The 15,610-nt window shown below is 39.0% G+C and overlaps 2 protein-coding genes and 1 long non-coding RNA gene across 4 annotated transcripts in view; 1 reads left to right on the forward strand and 2 right to left on the reverse strand.

Moving 5' to 3' along the window:
- LOC144072988 (uncharacterized) overlaps positions 1–13,749 on the reverse strand; it is a 46,842-nt gene extending 33,093 nt beyond the window's left edge. The window contains exons 1-2 of the long non-coding RNA XR_013299987.1: positions 13,470–13,749; positions 11,907–12,021 (exon numbers count right to left, since the gene is read on the reverse strand). This is a non-coding gene — a long non-coding RNA (uncharacterized LOC144072988). The remainder of the gene's footprint in view (positions 1–11,906; positions 12,022–13,469) is intronic.
- sh3d21 (SH3 domain containing 21) lies at positions 1,106–11,769 on the forward strand. Its single transcript, XM_077599330.1, has 17 exons — positions 1,106–1,268; positions 2,344–2,501; positions 2,569–2,626; positions 2,697–2,803; positions 3,032–3,122; positions 3,992–4,053; positions 4,128–4,161; positions 4,682–4,776; positions 5,123–5,224; positions 5,907–5,958; positions 8,682–8,732; positions 8,799–8,916; positions 9,409–9,574; positions 9,670–9,735; positions 9,813–10,012; positions 11,055–11,118; positions 11,200–11,769. Exons 1-17 carry the CDS (start codon positions 1,265–1,267, stop codon positions 11,230–11,232), a joined length of 1,461 nt encoding a protein of 486 aa, XP_077455456.1. The 5' UTR covers positions 1,106–1,264; the 3' UTR covers positions 11,233–11,769.
- Positions 13,750–14,056: 307 nt separating the features above from the next.
- The window catches only part of eva1ba (eva-1 homolog Ba (C. elegans)), a 28,393-nt gene continuing 26,839 nt past the window's right edge, over positions 14,057–15,610 (reverse strand). For both annotated transcript variants that reach the window (XM_077598460.1, XM_077598459.1), the window contains one exon: positions 14,057–15,544. In XM_077598460.1, the coding sequence (XP_077454586.1) occupies positions 15,093–15,544 (452 nt within the window). In that variant the 3' untranslated portion in view covers positions 14,057–15,092. The remainder of the gene's footprint in view (positions 15,545–15,610) is intronic.

A 15,610-nucleotide genomic window follows, 5' to 3' on the forward strand; every position in this document is an offset into this window, starting at 1 on the left:
TACTCGAGTTCTATACCTAGTAGGAGCTAATCAAGACTTACTGCTAACCACATTAGTCACTTTGTACCTACTTCTTTATGCGATCAATTATTCAATGTTGACTACTACTTATGTATTACTTATTGATTATTATTTATCAATTATTTATCTATTTGCTTGTTTGTTGTTGTTATTTGTGCACTTCCCTACTAATTTAGGTTGTGACTACTTATGATTTATTACTTAATTATCGATTATTTATCTGTTTGTTTGTTTGTTTATGTTGTTTGTGCACTTCCCTTCTGATTTATGTTGTGGCTACTTATATTACCTACTTAATTATGAATTATTTATGACTTATTGATCATTTGTCTGTTTGTTGTTGTTATTTGTGCATGTCGCTACTTATATTGACTACTTAATTATTAATTATTTATGACTTATTGATCATTTGTCTATTTGTTTGTTGTTGTTATTTGTACACTTCCCTACTTATTTAGGTTGTGACTACTTATGTTGACTACTTATTATTTATTACTTATTCATCGATTATTCATCTATTTGTTTGTTTGTTTATGTTATTTGTGCACTTCCCTCCTTATTTATGTTGTGGCTACTTATATTGACTACTTAATTATTAAATATGTATTACTTATTGATCATGTATTTGTCTGTTTGTTTGTCATTGTTATTTGTGCACTTCCCTATTTAGATTGCGACTACTTATGTTGACTACTTATTATTTATTACTTCTTCATCGATTATTTATCTGTTTGTTTGTCTATGCTATTTGTGCACTTCCCTCCTTATTTATGCTGTGGCTACTTATATTGACTACTTAATTATGAATTATTTATGACTTATTGATCATTTATTGCACTTTGTGGTGAAAGCTTCAACTCTCATTATACTTGTACAATGACAATAAAAGCATTTAATTTAATTCAATGGCCATCTCATGTCAATGCTCCAAAGGTACATGAAGAAGGTGGTAAACAACCTAACACACATGCCGTATGAGGCAACCTGGCTAAGCTACGCCATTATAAACCTGCCTCACCTGTTTTTCTTCAGGCTGAATTCTGCCTCCCTCCCTCCTTCATTCTTTCCTTCTCCTCCTGTTCACATCACCCTCCCTCCTCCTTGCTGTCGTCTTGTACTTGTACGTACATACGCCCGAGGAAACATTTCCGCTAACGATAAGAAGAAAGGTCGCAGACGAGAGCGACGCGGGGCTTTGCGGTTCGGTGAACAAGACGTACTGAGGAAGACAAAGTTGACTACAATGGGTGAGTGTTCCATATTGATTCTTTTAAGTAGAAACATGACATGGCTGCCATGTGGAATTAAAAACTCTCTCTAAATAACTATATCATTAAAATGAGCACTTCAAACAGCTCCAAAAACAATATTATTATTAAAGTACATGATAAATTCTTCTGCCCGGACGTCTATTCTCCTAAATCATGTCCCTTTTGAGCAATTTAAGTTTTCAAGGGAAACCATTTGAAAAGTTTATTCCAGCAATAACAAATGATATGTTGCAAAAACAGCAAAGTTATTGTTGGAAGTTTCTTTTGTGAAAACCCAAAAATATTTTAAAAAATTCGGTCATTTAATGTTATTAATTATGATTTTGTGCTCAGTATTTTGACTAGCTGGAATTTTATGGATAATTGGCATCGAATAAATATACTTGGAAAGTGTCTTGGCTTTTGGGTAAAATTTCAGATTGAAATCAGAAAGTACTCATTTTTCTAGGTGAAATAATGACATGATTAAAAAAAAAAAAAAAGGAATGTTCCACCTTTCTAAATGGCAAAAATCGCTTCAAATAGTTTTTGCTATGCGTTTTCATGAATTGCACATTCTCTCTAACTATCTGTTTCTACACGCTGATGAGATTCCATGAAGCTTTAAGCCATTAACACTTTGTGAACTGTACATTATATCATATATGAGATGGCCATAAAATTCTTTCTATCAGGCTAAGATATATTTATTTCGATCTAGCTATCTGTTTCTACACGCTGATGACATTTCGTGAAGCTCGAAGCTAAGTAGATACGTAGCAATTTGTGAGTTTGTGAGCCGTTGAAAGATTCAAGTTAACGCTTCATGAACTGCACATTCTATCATATATGTGATGGCCATCAAATACTGTTTTAAACAAATACTATCAGGCTGAGATATATTCATTTCATTTCGATCAATCCACAAAAACCGGAAAAGTAGCAACTTGGATCCATTGCTTCGCCGAGAACGCCAGACGGTTTAAAAAGAACAAAAGTTCATCATTTCAAGGCCTTAAGAAACCGAGACAAACGAATCTCATTCATGTCCTAATTGATCATTTTGCCACAGAGGTTCTGGTGCTGCTAGATTTTGAGGGCACCATGGGCGACGAGATCACGGTTCGGACCGGTGACGTGGTGAAAAATGTCACCAAGGCCAGCGAGGATGGCTGGTTGGAGGGCGAGGTGCGAGGGAAGCGAGGGATCTTCCCAGCTAACTTTGTCAAGGTCTGTTTCCTGGCTAAAATCATTGCGGTCGTCACACTATTTACGACACTCTGGTCATTATTTTCAGGAGGTGCCTGTTTTTTTGATGGGGGACCACGAGAGGGTACCGAGAAGCATTCGGACAAGTATGTATGGTATCTGCGATGTACCTCAAAGTAAAACTATGTATACTAAATATGTTTTTGGTTTATCCAGCGAAAAGGAAAAAAGTGCGAACGTGCGAAGTCGTATATCCCTACCAGCCAATGAACGAAGACGAACTACCGCTGTTTATCGGAGAGAAAGTGGAAATCATCAGTGAGGTGAGCGATAGCCACTTGGCATCCACCAAACTCCAAGCGAACGGATTATATAAATAAATAAATCAGTGTAGCGCACACAATGGGTTTGCTCAGGTGAGAGTTTCCATTTCACATTTCCAGTCTAGCGTAAACATTGTGGATTGTGATCTGCTATGCGGGTTACATTTCAGGTGGTTAGGGAACCACGGCGCGTTTCCTGAGTCTCTCTTTTGGATTTCAATTTGACAGATCGAAGATGGATGGTGGATGGGCATGAAAAACGGCAGAGTGGGGGCGTTTCCGGCTAACTTTGTCCGAGAAATCTTTGTGGTCCCGAAAGGTGCGTATACCGTATTTTCTCGCATATAAGCTGTATTTGTAACTCGAAAAAATGATGACTGAATCAAGGGTACGGCTTATATGCGCATAAGACTTGCTATAATCTTTTTTACTAGTCTAGTAACATTTACAATTTGTTGGTTATTTTCTGTTTTGCAGTAAGAAAATAACCATTACTGGATGAATTAAATCTTTATGATATTGACCTTAATAATGTGCTTTTGATTTATACAGTATCTCAGAAATACCACGCGTGATGATTTTCTAAAGATTTTCCCTTCAAAGTAACACAGTTGTACTCCCCCAATTAAAACCATGAATATGGAGGTGAAAATTGGGAATCAAGGGGCGGCTTATACGCGAGAAATTGTAAAATTCAACGATTTTAAGGCAATTTTAAAAAAGACAATGTGGCATATACTGTCAATTATTTAAAAATAGAGAAAAGATAAACAGATAAAACACTCAACTAAATTAATTTTGACATCTATGAATGAAATTCAAGAAAAAAAAACTTAGCTTGCATAAAACGTGAAAAAATTCACTTACTTGTGCCTGCCATTGCCCGCTTAGGGCGCCGCCATATTACCTAGGGATCACAAACCAGACCGCTACGGACACACTTCCTGGTTGTACTGCTCATGTGACTTCCTTTTTGAATTTTTACATTTGTACTCCCTATTAAAACCATGAATATGGAGGTGAAAATTGGGAATCAGGGGGCAGCCTATACGCGAGAAATTGTAAAATTCAAAAATTTTAAGGCAATTTTAAGGGTGCGGCTTATATGCGAGTAAATACGGTACATTTTGAGGGAATCGCGGTATTTGTGATTCTCTTACCCAAATGTTTTCTTCTTCTTCTTTTAAGATGGTAAACACAACGACAGCAAGACCAGACCAAAACTAAGCGACGCCATCTTCAAAATAGAGGTAGAGCAACGCAACGAGGATTGTCTGAGACGGCTCGGATTGCTCTATAAATCGTGTTTTTATCCGTTTTACAGAAGAGAGCAACCGTGCGCAACAAAGCAAAAAATGGTAGGTTCCACTGGAATTCTCCCTATGATCAAATTACTTTCAGATTTCATAAAATAATATTCCATACACGCGCTCCAAATAATAATAATAATCAGACATAGGCTTTGTCATCATCATTGACTCGACAAAAGCCTAATTGTCATCATACCCAGCTGCGTATGACGAAATTGGTAGAAAAGGAGTCTAATTTTAGCCTAGCAACTAGTCAACAAAAAATAACCGGTAAGGAAAATGAATAAATAAATGAACTCGTCAACAGATGACAAGCGGAAATTCCAGTAATGGCTTTGTTGTGGGTGAAGTCAGCTACAATGTGAATAATTGGCTGACGTCTGTTCGTTTAGCTCGTTATGAGTGACTTTTGGGGAATAGGGATTTCCCAATGTTAAATTTACGTTATGGTCACGATAATCTAGTTTGAGTTTGAACACAGTTGAGAAACTGAAGTCTGGGAGTTTTTTTTCCGGGTGATTAGCCAATAATTTCCAATCAAACCATCATGTCCGCCATCTTTCCTCAGTGGTGGAGTGTTGTCAGGCCATGTTCGACTACAAGGCCAAAGCAGAGGACGAGCTGGATTTCAAGAAGGGGGATGTCGTTGTCCTACTAAGAAAGGTTGGAGTTTTATTTTCATGAACATTCTTTTTGCTTAACAGTACCTTGTCTCTTATCGTTTAATGCCACTTGTCATTATGGTCAAAATCCAGGCAAACCAGTTCTACCTCTCTCTCAAAAAAATGTTTTTTTAAATCACAAGCCAAGACACAATACACCAGACACATGAATGTTTTGATGCGGATTGGTATGATGAATTGTGAGATTAATCAGATTGGGAGATCATTTTGACAAACCCCCACAATGGTTTCGGCCATGTTTACATTTTCACTTTCGATCGTAAAGAAAGCAATGTTTACTTTATTTCTATTTTTACGATAAATGCCACTGTTGTCTAAATCTAAAGGAAACCGAAGATGAAGGCTGGTGGGAAGGCGAGCTCAACGGACGCCGCGGGTTTTTCCCCGATAATTTCGTCATGGTGATACCGCCAAAGGACAGTCTGAAAGTGAGTACATTGCGGCAAAAAGAACATAAAATGGATACTTTTTATGACATAAAAATAGTTCCATGCCCACCTAGTGACAGTGCAATATAAAAGTAAATATTAGCTCTTTCTAAAAATGTGCCTAGGTGACCTTTCCATTTTTTTCCACTTGTGATGCAAGGAATTAAGATTTTTTTAAAATAGAGAATATAAAAAAAATCCAGCAAATGGCAGCCTGAATTTTACTAATACTATTTTAGCCAATCATATGCATTCAAGTCTCGCAGTGTGTATATGTGTGGGTATAACTGACATCACAAAATGGCTACACCCGTAAATTGACATATTTCTGTTTAACATTTATTATTATTATTTAGTTATTTTATTATTTATTTATTATTATTTAGTATTCTTAAATACTTTAGGCAAACATTGTTGACATGAACGTCATTTCCGATACTAGTTCGTGTCTTTCCCTTTAATAGTATTAATTCCTTGTATTTGTCCAGAAAAGTTTTGCTACCAGGATACTGTGTTTTTCTCTATTTTGGGAATTACGGCGCCCTAAAAAGTCCCTCACTGGAAGTTGTGTGAAAAATGACAAAAATAAAATACACGAGTGTCCTGAATACACAAAGGACTGCAGTGTGTTTACGGGATAATTTGAGTTTTTTTTCTTCTAAGTCTGTGCGCTTTTTTTCAGGCTGGGGACAAGAGCCTGGCGCCTGCACGCAACATCAACAAGGAAGTCTCAGGTGTGTTTCGGAATGTTGACGCGTTCAAACACGGCGCCGCTGGGAAACTTTTAATCTCTGTGAGTTAGCTTTAGCTTGGACTGAGTCGTGAGGGCTTCTTGTTCTGTTTACAATTATTTAAGTTTTTCTAAATCATTGGAGTAATGCTTCTTGTGGTTACAGTTTAGATATGAATATATATAGCGTATTTTCTCGCATATTGACCGCCTCCGCGTATAAGCCGCGCCCTTAAAATTGCCTTAAAATGGTTGAATTTTACAAATTTCTCGCGTATAAGCCGCCCCCCTGATTCCCAATTATCATCTACCGTATTTTCACGACTATACGGCGCATCGTATTTTTAGCCGCAGTGTCAATAACGAGTGCTATTTCTGTATTTTACACACACAAAGGACGCACCGTTTTTATAGATGCAGCCAGGCATGGCAAAACATACACCAGCTTAAACATACGGACACACGCTAAAATCACATTTTAAAAAGGCAACGGAAGCAAAACTGAGTTCGGTTGTACTTTATTTAGCCATTTTACAATGTACTCATCACCCACAAATCCATCAAAGTTGCTTCGTAAAGCTGTGTTGATGCCGATCGCCAGGCCACAATCCATTCGCAAATAGTAGCTAGCTAGTAGCTAGCGTCCATGCTTCGTAAAGCTATGTTGATGCCGATCGCCAGGCCACAATCCATTGGGTGTATTGACAAAATAACAATATATCCCAGCAGTCACTGCGCAGTACTTTTTCTACGGGGAAAAAAGTAGTCGGGGGCTGCTTGCCATAGTTGTGAGAGCTGTAGAGGATGGTGTACCCTTCGATTGATTTATTTGATATTATTGTGATAACAATTTTAGTATTGGTCCATATATAAAGCGCACTGGATTGTAAGGCGCCCTGTCTATTTTGGAGACAATTTAAGACTCTTATGTGTGCCTTATAGTTGTGAATATATGGTATATATTCATGGATTTAATAGGGAGTACAAATGTGTTACTTTGAAGGGAAAATCTTAAGAAAAATCATTGCATGTGGTAGATGTTGTGTAAATCCAAAGGATCGTCTGTGAAAGGGGTCAGGTGAGAAGTACAACCAGGAAGTGTGCACGTAGCAGTCTAGTTTTCACCAAGTCTCTGGATGCAATAATTGCATGAGATACACATTACGCAGGTATCAAGGCTGACATTTTAATGATTGGCCACAAGACCTTCGATCAGTCTTAACAACTATTGGGATGTGATGACATGGTAAAGACTACAAACATGTATCAAGGCTACTCGCGTCTGGCCAGCCAGACCACGTTTAACTACAGGTAAAAGGTAAGATGGCGGCGCCCAGAGCGAGCAATGCTAGGCACAAGTAAATGAGTTTTTTTCACGTTTTATGCAAAGTACAGTTTATTTGATTGATTTAGCAAACAGCAAAAATCTTTTCCAGGTCTCAGGGTGATTACGGTTCAGATTTATAAGCTTAAAACAGGACAGCGTACTTATTTGGTCAATGAGTCAAGAGGAAATGAACGTTTTTTGGAAATTTGGTTGCTGAGGCCTTCCCAAAATCTGCTAAAATATACATTTAAGTGGAAAGTAAAGTACTTTAACATAGGGTGTGTTAGAAAAGTTCAAGGACTGGTGATGCTGTGCTTGATTCGGTTCTCACCTGGTTTCAATTCACCGAGCATCTGACTGGCCAACGACAAGTTAGGGTCAGAAGTATTCTGGTCTAGGGATTTTAGGTGGTGGATTTGATGGCACCATTGTTATTTTTTCTTCCCCGCGGAAGTGCCCTAAAAAGTGGGGTGATGGTAGTGAGCCAGAGCTCATGTGACAATGTTTGAGAGTCTCGCAAGGAAACGAGAGGGTGGGGGGAGAGAGGCAGGACTTCTGGATTTAGAAGACGTTTCTACAAGTGGCACATCTGAACGTTAGTGTTCTGAGTGCGGTTTTACACTTGAGAGGAAATGCTGTAACTGCTCAAGGTGGGCTTCCTGCGTCGTCGCTACGTTCGTTGTCGACTCTGCCGTGTAAGTTTCATCCTGTTTTATGGGGGTGTAAGGGTTCAGGTCAGCGTGGTTATGTTTTGTAAACTGGATCCTAACTGGATGAGAGAGGGTGCGTTTCAATAATTGTCCCTGAGATGGTGCTATGACCCGCGGGAGTTGGGACTGCAGTGCGATTGGTTACAGCTAAGACCTGCTAGTGCTCCTTTGTGGCTTATTTATTTATTTTAATCGAGAGTTGTGTTGACGTAGGGTCGATTAGGGAATTTTGCTAATGCACTAGTTATTTTCTTTATAAAAAATAACATTAATTTTTAAAAAATCAAATGACGTTTTTTTTTAATTTTTTTAATTCTTTGAATAAAACAATCCGATTTCTATTGCTCTTGCTATTTTGATTTTTCATCCAATTTTTTTTAAATCCTTTTTGTTTTGGGGATTTTTTTTTGCCATAAAAGGAAAATGGATGTTTGATTTTGGGGGTTACGTTTAATGTTTGCGTCTCTAAAAAATAAAAGGGAAATTATTTGTTATTATATGTTCTGTTTGTTTAGTCTTTTTCCCCTTTTCCCAATTCCACAAAATTGAATTGATAGCTTTATTGTACAAGTACAACGAAATGCCTTTTAGGTACTTTTCTTTGATTCCCTTTTCCATTTATTGGCAAACTTGTGATTAAAAAAAATTGGGAACATGAATGAAATTATTTTTTTTATTTGCATTTTCCAGTGAAAAAAGAATCCCCAACCATGGATAAAGTTGTCCCGGTAAAGCCAAAAGGTAAGCCGAAACATTTGTCCAAAAATAAACCGGATCTAACATTTTGCTAACCTGGTCTCGTCACAGAAGAAAAACCTGAACTTAAAGACCTGCGAAGCAATCCTCCGACCAAAGTCAAGCTTCCGAGCATCAACAAACTCAGCCCGACTCAACTTAAAGACAAAAGCAACAGGGCTCTATCCAAGTAAGACATTCCCCAAGATACTTTTCGTAGCCCACCAAAAGATCTGGAATCATTGGCCGACTTCCTGAAAAAAGGCTAACTAAAGGTCGCAAGGGAAAATACCAGAAACGCTCGTCTCGCTTGGCACCAAGAACCAAGAAAATCGAGCTTTTGGTTGCCACGGCGTCCTTGGAAAAGAATGCCAGGATGCCCGACCTTTAGCAGCAAACAACGGAAAGTTTAGGATGAGTCAGGCGGGCCCCTCGACGCGAGACCAGCCTTCTTCCTGTTTCCTGCGTGACTGTGCGTCTAGGCCCAGAAAACCAAAACAAACCCGTCTTGAAAATTCAATGGACAATAATAATTAACCGCCAGTTATATTTACTCATTAGCTACCATTGATAGCGACAGACGTCCAATCCAGTCAAAATGGACCAGACAGCTATTTGTGAACGAGTCAAAGTCCAAAATTATTGGCGAAAACTTTTGGCAAAGAAACATTTTTCCCCTCAGAACCAACGGAGACGCCTCCCCACAATCGGCGAAATCCCCCGAGGTGAAAAACGGCGACCATTTTGATGGCGTGGAAGTGGACAACGACAAGCTAAAGCACCCTACTGCCAACCGAGCCAAGCCCCCGCAAAGAAGACCCCCAACGGGTGTTGCCGTCGGAGGACAGGTATTAAAAAGCCAGCAGTTTCGAAAGCCACAATCGCAAATATGATTTTCCAGTTAACAATTATAACAAGTCCTAAATTGTCAAATTCCTGACAGACTCCGAGTGAGCCAGAACCACTGTCGCCAAAAGCCCAAACTGACAAACTCCCCGTCTTACAAAAGGTGAGCTATCGATTTACATGAGGGAAAATTGCGATATTTTACAAATGATCCAACTTTCATTTTTCACTTGAAATCAGAGTGCAGAAAATCTTAAACCGCCACCTGCAAAGCTCGACCAGCAACCTAAGACGCCGCCTCCGGTGCGACCGGCACCGCCCCAAATAGCGTCGCCGGAAGCCGTAAACGTGACCCCGAGAAACGAGGTGACACTGCAGAGCCTCCAGGCGGAAATCAAGGAATTACAGACGGGTTTGGAGCTTCTGCGAACGCGATACGAGTAAGCCAGAAATCAAAACAACCTGCAACTGGATAGCGCATATCTGTCAACTTATACGTTTCTCCCATATTTTATGTTTTTTAATCATTTCAAATTGTGTACGCCGTATAACAACTTTTGTACGGGAAAAACAAAATTTCAAAAAGCACGATTTTTGTAAAACCGATCTCGTTTAACCCATTTCGGCTCTAATCCTGATCGTCTCGGTCACTGGTAGCAGACGAAAACGTCATCGTCGATTGCTAATATTGTCATGCTTTAAGCATGATATGCGCGTCAGTCACTTCCGCACTTTTCACTATATAAATATAGTGCGTCAGCAAGCAATGTACCCAGACAGTCAAGCTGTCATCTACAGAATCTTGAATTTAGTGCTTACTGATTGGGCACCCTGTCCAATTTGGAGAAAATTTTAGACTTTTAAGTGCCCCCCTTATGTGAGAAAATATGTGCCACGTTGCATTTGTACGTATTTCTTTTATCGCTTAATAAGGGGAATTGCAATCATTAATAACGCAAGGGTGTCAAACTCGGGTTGCTTCGCGGGCCACATTAACGTCAATGCCATTTTTTGTGGGCCGTACCATTTTAGATATAATATCTAGATTTTTCTAAATTGGATTAAAAGAACTGGATCAAAAGCCCTAAATAGTCCGTTTTTATAGATCTAAAACAATGTTTATTTGAGCTTTTTTTTCTTAGTCATGGAAATGTCTATTAATCATGTTTTTTGTACATGGAAAACGGCAAATATTTGTGTATTTATTTTTAGATTTTACAAAATGCTTTTTAAACTAAAAACAAAAGAAAAAAAATTTATTAAAAAATTGCAATGATTGATTTTATAAAGGGGAAAATCAGGAAATGTAATGTACATCTAGAACCATTTGAATTTGATCCTAAAACAGAAAGTCCGCACTCATGATTTACTTTCGCGGGCCGCACAAAATGATGCAGCGGGCCAGATTTGGCCCCCGGGCCGCCACTTTGACACCTGTGATTTAGTCCAACAGTAACAAAATGTCCATTTTCTGTCTATCAGAAAGGACATCCAGGAAGTGAAGGACGAGCTGCAGCATGAACGAGACAAACGAATGACGCTGGAGGTCAGTCGAATTTCTCAATTTGAAAGCCTAACTATGCTATTAGCGAGGAAAATGTATACATTTTTTTTTTTCCCGATGCAGGAGGAAGTAGACATATTGAGACTGAAACAATAATCTCAAAGCACAGTGGACCGACCTGACAGCCTGCCTATCGACTGCAAACAAGCTCACAAGCAAGAATTACTGTTGTGGGTCAAGTTGAGGATTACTTTACATTTATTCTGCTGGGCTTACTATTGTTTCTATTATCTTTTTTTGTCTCAAATAAGTAAAAAAATAGATTTTGCACTGTCTTAAATGTTTTGGATGATCGCATCTAAAGCGGGTCACATTGACCCATAAACATTTTTTTGTAAGGCGCAAATGCAATAGGAGGGGGAAGTATTTGTATATCGAAAATATATGTGATGGGCTTTATTTTTATATATATAAATATATGTATAACATTTATTCTAATGTGATATGGTTTGTGATGCAGTTATAGAAGGAGTGGACGTATTTTCTGCATGGTTTCATAGTTTTGTTACTCCGATTATGAATTATATGCTCCTAATGTCCACGTGGGGCCGCCATTTAGCCATTAAAAAAAATCACCTTTTCTATGACTGCTGCATTTGTGAAAGTGGATTCACAATAAAGAAAAAAAACGTTTGTTTTCATTTTATCATTCACTTACCGTTTTCATGTTTTAAAATAAGAAAAATTTAGGACTTGGCCAATCATGTCACAAAAACTTTTACACTACTGTAAAAGCTAGCATAAATCTAGCTTACCTTTTTCTCACTCACCTTAATTTTGATGGTTTTAAAGATGGGATTTTTCTGCCTTTTTTTCCTTAGCTGGTTGTTTATAAATGGATCGTCCAAGTAGGCACTTTTTCTGTCCACCAAAGGAATATTAGAACTGAAAAAGATGTTAGAAAGTCAGGATTTGGGAACGCGGGAGGAAACCGGAGTACCCGGAGAAAACCCACCTGGGATCGAACCATCGACTTCAGAAAAGTCAGGCCGTTTGTTACGCTAACCATTCGGACGCCTAGTACTTCACATATCTAAAAAAATTATTAAATAGTAATAAAAATAATAATAATTGACGAGATCTGCGGGTAATCGTTTCCTCCACTTGGGAGCACTATCCTCAAGATTTACAATAGTAATTTTGACTTTGAATATAAAATAGTTTAAACTGTGAGAGTCAAAGAAGCAACATTAAAAAAATCCAATTAGCCAAATTATATTTTAAATGAAATTTATCATTTGTTTTGAATGGGCCTTGATGAGGTTATGTGTGTTTTAAGAGAGAATATAAATAAGAGAAACATGAGGGAAAGAGCCACATTATATACAAAATATGATAATGAGCAAAGAGCCACATTTATTTTGGCCGTGAGCCGCATGCGGCTAGAGAGCCACCCCTGGTGTATTACGTAAATGTGGCTTTATCAGGGTCTGTTAATTGAATAAAGTATTTGAAATTGGCTTGGGCTTTAAAAAAAAGTGCTCAAAATTTTTGCTAGCTATTAAAAATAATGAACATTGTGCTGAATTTTCCATTCTTTCGCTCTCATTGCCAGCTTGTAATTCCTCATGGAATGCATTTCTGGCATAAAATTCTCAATGTAATGATCACGTTAAGCATGTTGCTCCTGAAATTGGCAATATTAGATGTTTCGTCGCCCAAAATTTTGGGTTAGAGCACATCTGGCTTCCATCTGGAAGCGGTCCCATCCCTAAAACTGCCATGGGAACGTTCTATTTTTAAAACAGAAGCATGTTTTCTCTGGGGCTCTGCGGGATGTTGACCGAAAGGGTCACACAATAAATTTCACCAATGGTTTCCAGATATGAAAATGAAGTCTTTCTCTCACTCACTAAACTGAACATTAGTTGCCTTGTGAGGGGGGATGGCAGAAAAATGCTGGGGAGCCGATGAAGGGTAAAAAATAGAAATAATGACACAGGGCGACCAACAAACAAAGGGTAGTTTGTCAAAGAAGTACATCATGTGTTTTTGAATGTCACTGGGGGGCATGGAGGACACAAAATGGCCACCACGGAACCACCAGTATTGTTTAACTGTGTTGATACAATGACAGAAGTTATTGTTCCAAATGCATAAATCTACCACAACAATTGCTAATTTGGTGGCTTGGCTAGGAGGGAAAAGCAAGTCCACGTTTGTACCGCATTTAGTTATGCAGTTGTTGAAATTAAATCCATACTTGAAATGCATTTTGTAGAAAACGATTCTCGCAAAATAGGCCGAGTACCAGCTAGAGCTAAAAGACGTCGAAGTAAAACGTTGGCTAAAGTCCATTGTTACGAGATAAGATTAAAAGTGTTTTGGCTAACCTGTGAAATTGTAAATCCACTCCTGTGAATTTATATAGTTAAACATGGGGAAACGTAGCAGGGTTGTTGTCGATCTGGTCGCCATTAATGAACAAAAAAACGCTACCTTACCACAGCTGTTACCTAATGAGTTTTGATAGGTATGAGCAAACAAACGTATAACTTTGACCGAAACCAAATATCTTGGGTGTTGTCATCATGCAATTTAACGGTAAAACTAAGCCAAAGAGTTCAGATTTTATCATTTATCAAATATAGTACGTATTGGTATGTATTTAAATTCTGATTTACAGACTACTGAAATAAACGGCTAGTTCAATGAGACCTTCACCCTGATTGGTCGGTGGCACAGCAATGCTAGCATGCTATTGGCTGCCAAGTTTTCAAATTCACGACGTTCAAATCAACTAACAGGTTAAAATAAGTCAGTTCTGATTTAAAGACTTCCTGAAATAAACGCCCAGTTCAATGAGACCTTCACCGTGATTGGTCGGTGGTACAGCAATGCTAGCTTGCTATTGGCTGCCATTTTTTTTTCAAATTCACGGCGTTCAAATCAACCGTAACAGGTAAAAATAAGGAAAACATTTTCAAAATTGTTCCCACATGTTTTATCAATAAGCATTTGTATTTCTAAAAAGGCACACATTACAATGACAACATTTAAGGCGGTCACTTGACTCTGGCAACATTGTTTCAATTTATCTCTACCCAAAAAGGCACCACCATCTGCTGTGATTTGACCGTAGCACTTTAATTTCCTTTTCATTTTAACTTTAATTTAAGAGTAACATTACCCAGCTCGCGCCGATTACGTGATGTGTTTATCTTCAAACAATGTCATTTCCTTTATGGGCTCTCTCACGGGTGTTCACCATCAACTCAAAAAACCTTCTTTACTAATAAGTCTCTTACCATATAAACTGCACATCAACTACACAAAAACAATTTAGTATATTCGACTTGAGAGCGGAATTTCGGCTTTCAATAGCTAAAAAGTGCAACAGTAAATGTGATTCTTGCTTACCTCTGAATGTATGTAGGTATGCAACAGTTTTTACTGATCGTGTACAATTTATGCGGTACAGTCCTTCATTTAAATGCCTTGTCTGGCGCAGCCTTAACCATAACAGTCATTTGTCCTCCTCTATGGAGTTGCACCTGAACGCAACACACTCCTACCTGTTTACTTACTGGGAGAAGTTAAGTGTATTAGTTCAAATGCTTCATTGGGCAATCGTCGCATACAAATGACGTAACTAGTAGTGCATTTCAGGTTCATCTTGAAATTTCGTTGAGCGCTTTTAATGGGCCTTCTATAATTTTTATTTAACCAGATAGGACTGGTTTAGATCAAGATTTCTTTCACAAGGTTGACCTGGCCACATTTACACTCATACTCATAGCACATGTTTTTGGAATGTGGAAGGAAACTGAGGAACCTGGAGAAAACCTACACATGCCCACGCTGCTGTAACGTGTGCATTTTATGTTGTTAAAAACTATACTTCAAGTCTCATCAGCACCAGTACTGCATCTTTTTTTTGGCAATATGGATTCTTTAGTCGGTAACAAGACACTTGTTGGTATTGTAAACCCGCACGTGGTGCATTCAAGTCTCCGTTAGTAGTAATGCACCCTTCCAATGGTCCCGGTTCCCGACCCCAGGATGTCCGGTTGTCCGTTCCTCCAGATCTCCCGTATGATTCGCTCCCGCTCCTCCAGTCGTTGCGCCCTCTCCAGCTCCTCGGCTGACGTGAACACGTTCAGCGTCCCGTCCGAGTGGTTGCTGTGGTTCCCCGCCGGGATCTCCGTGGTGACCGCGGCGGCGTCGGCGGCGGCGAGGAGATGCACGGGTGTTTCCAGGTCCGCCCCGTCGTCGTCCTCTTCCTCGTCGTCGCTGTCCCGGTCCTCATCGTCCCTCTGTGTTTTTTTCTCGGGGGTGGACGAGGCGGCCCCGGTGGAGGGTCGGGTTCGAGGTTTGCAGGAGATGCGGATGAGCAGCAAGCAAAGCGTCAGGACCAGTCCGAAGCAAACGCCTAGCACAAAGTACAGGCCGAAGCTCTCTGGGTTGGCTGGAAAAAATAAAATAAAAATGAGGACAATAGAAAAGAGTGTGAGAACTTAGCAGTAATATTTAT

This window comes from Stigmatopora argus, chromosome 4 (genome assembly GCF_051989625.1).
Source record: "Stigmatopora argus isolate UIUO_Sarg chromosome 4, RoL_Sarg_1.0, whole genome shotgun sequence".
In the NCBI taxonomy this organism is placed as follows: domain Eukaryota; kingdom Metazoa; phylum Chordata; class Actinopteri; order Syngnathiformes; family Syngnathidae; genus Stigmatopora; species Stigmatopora argus.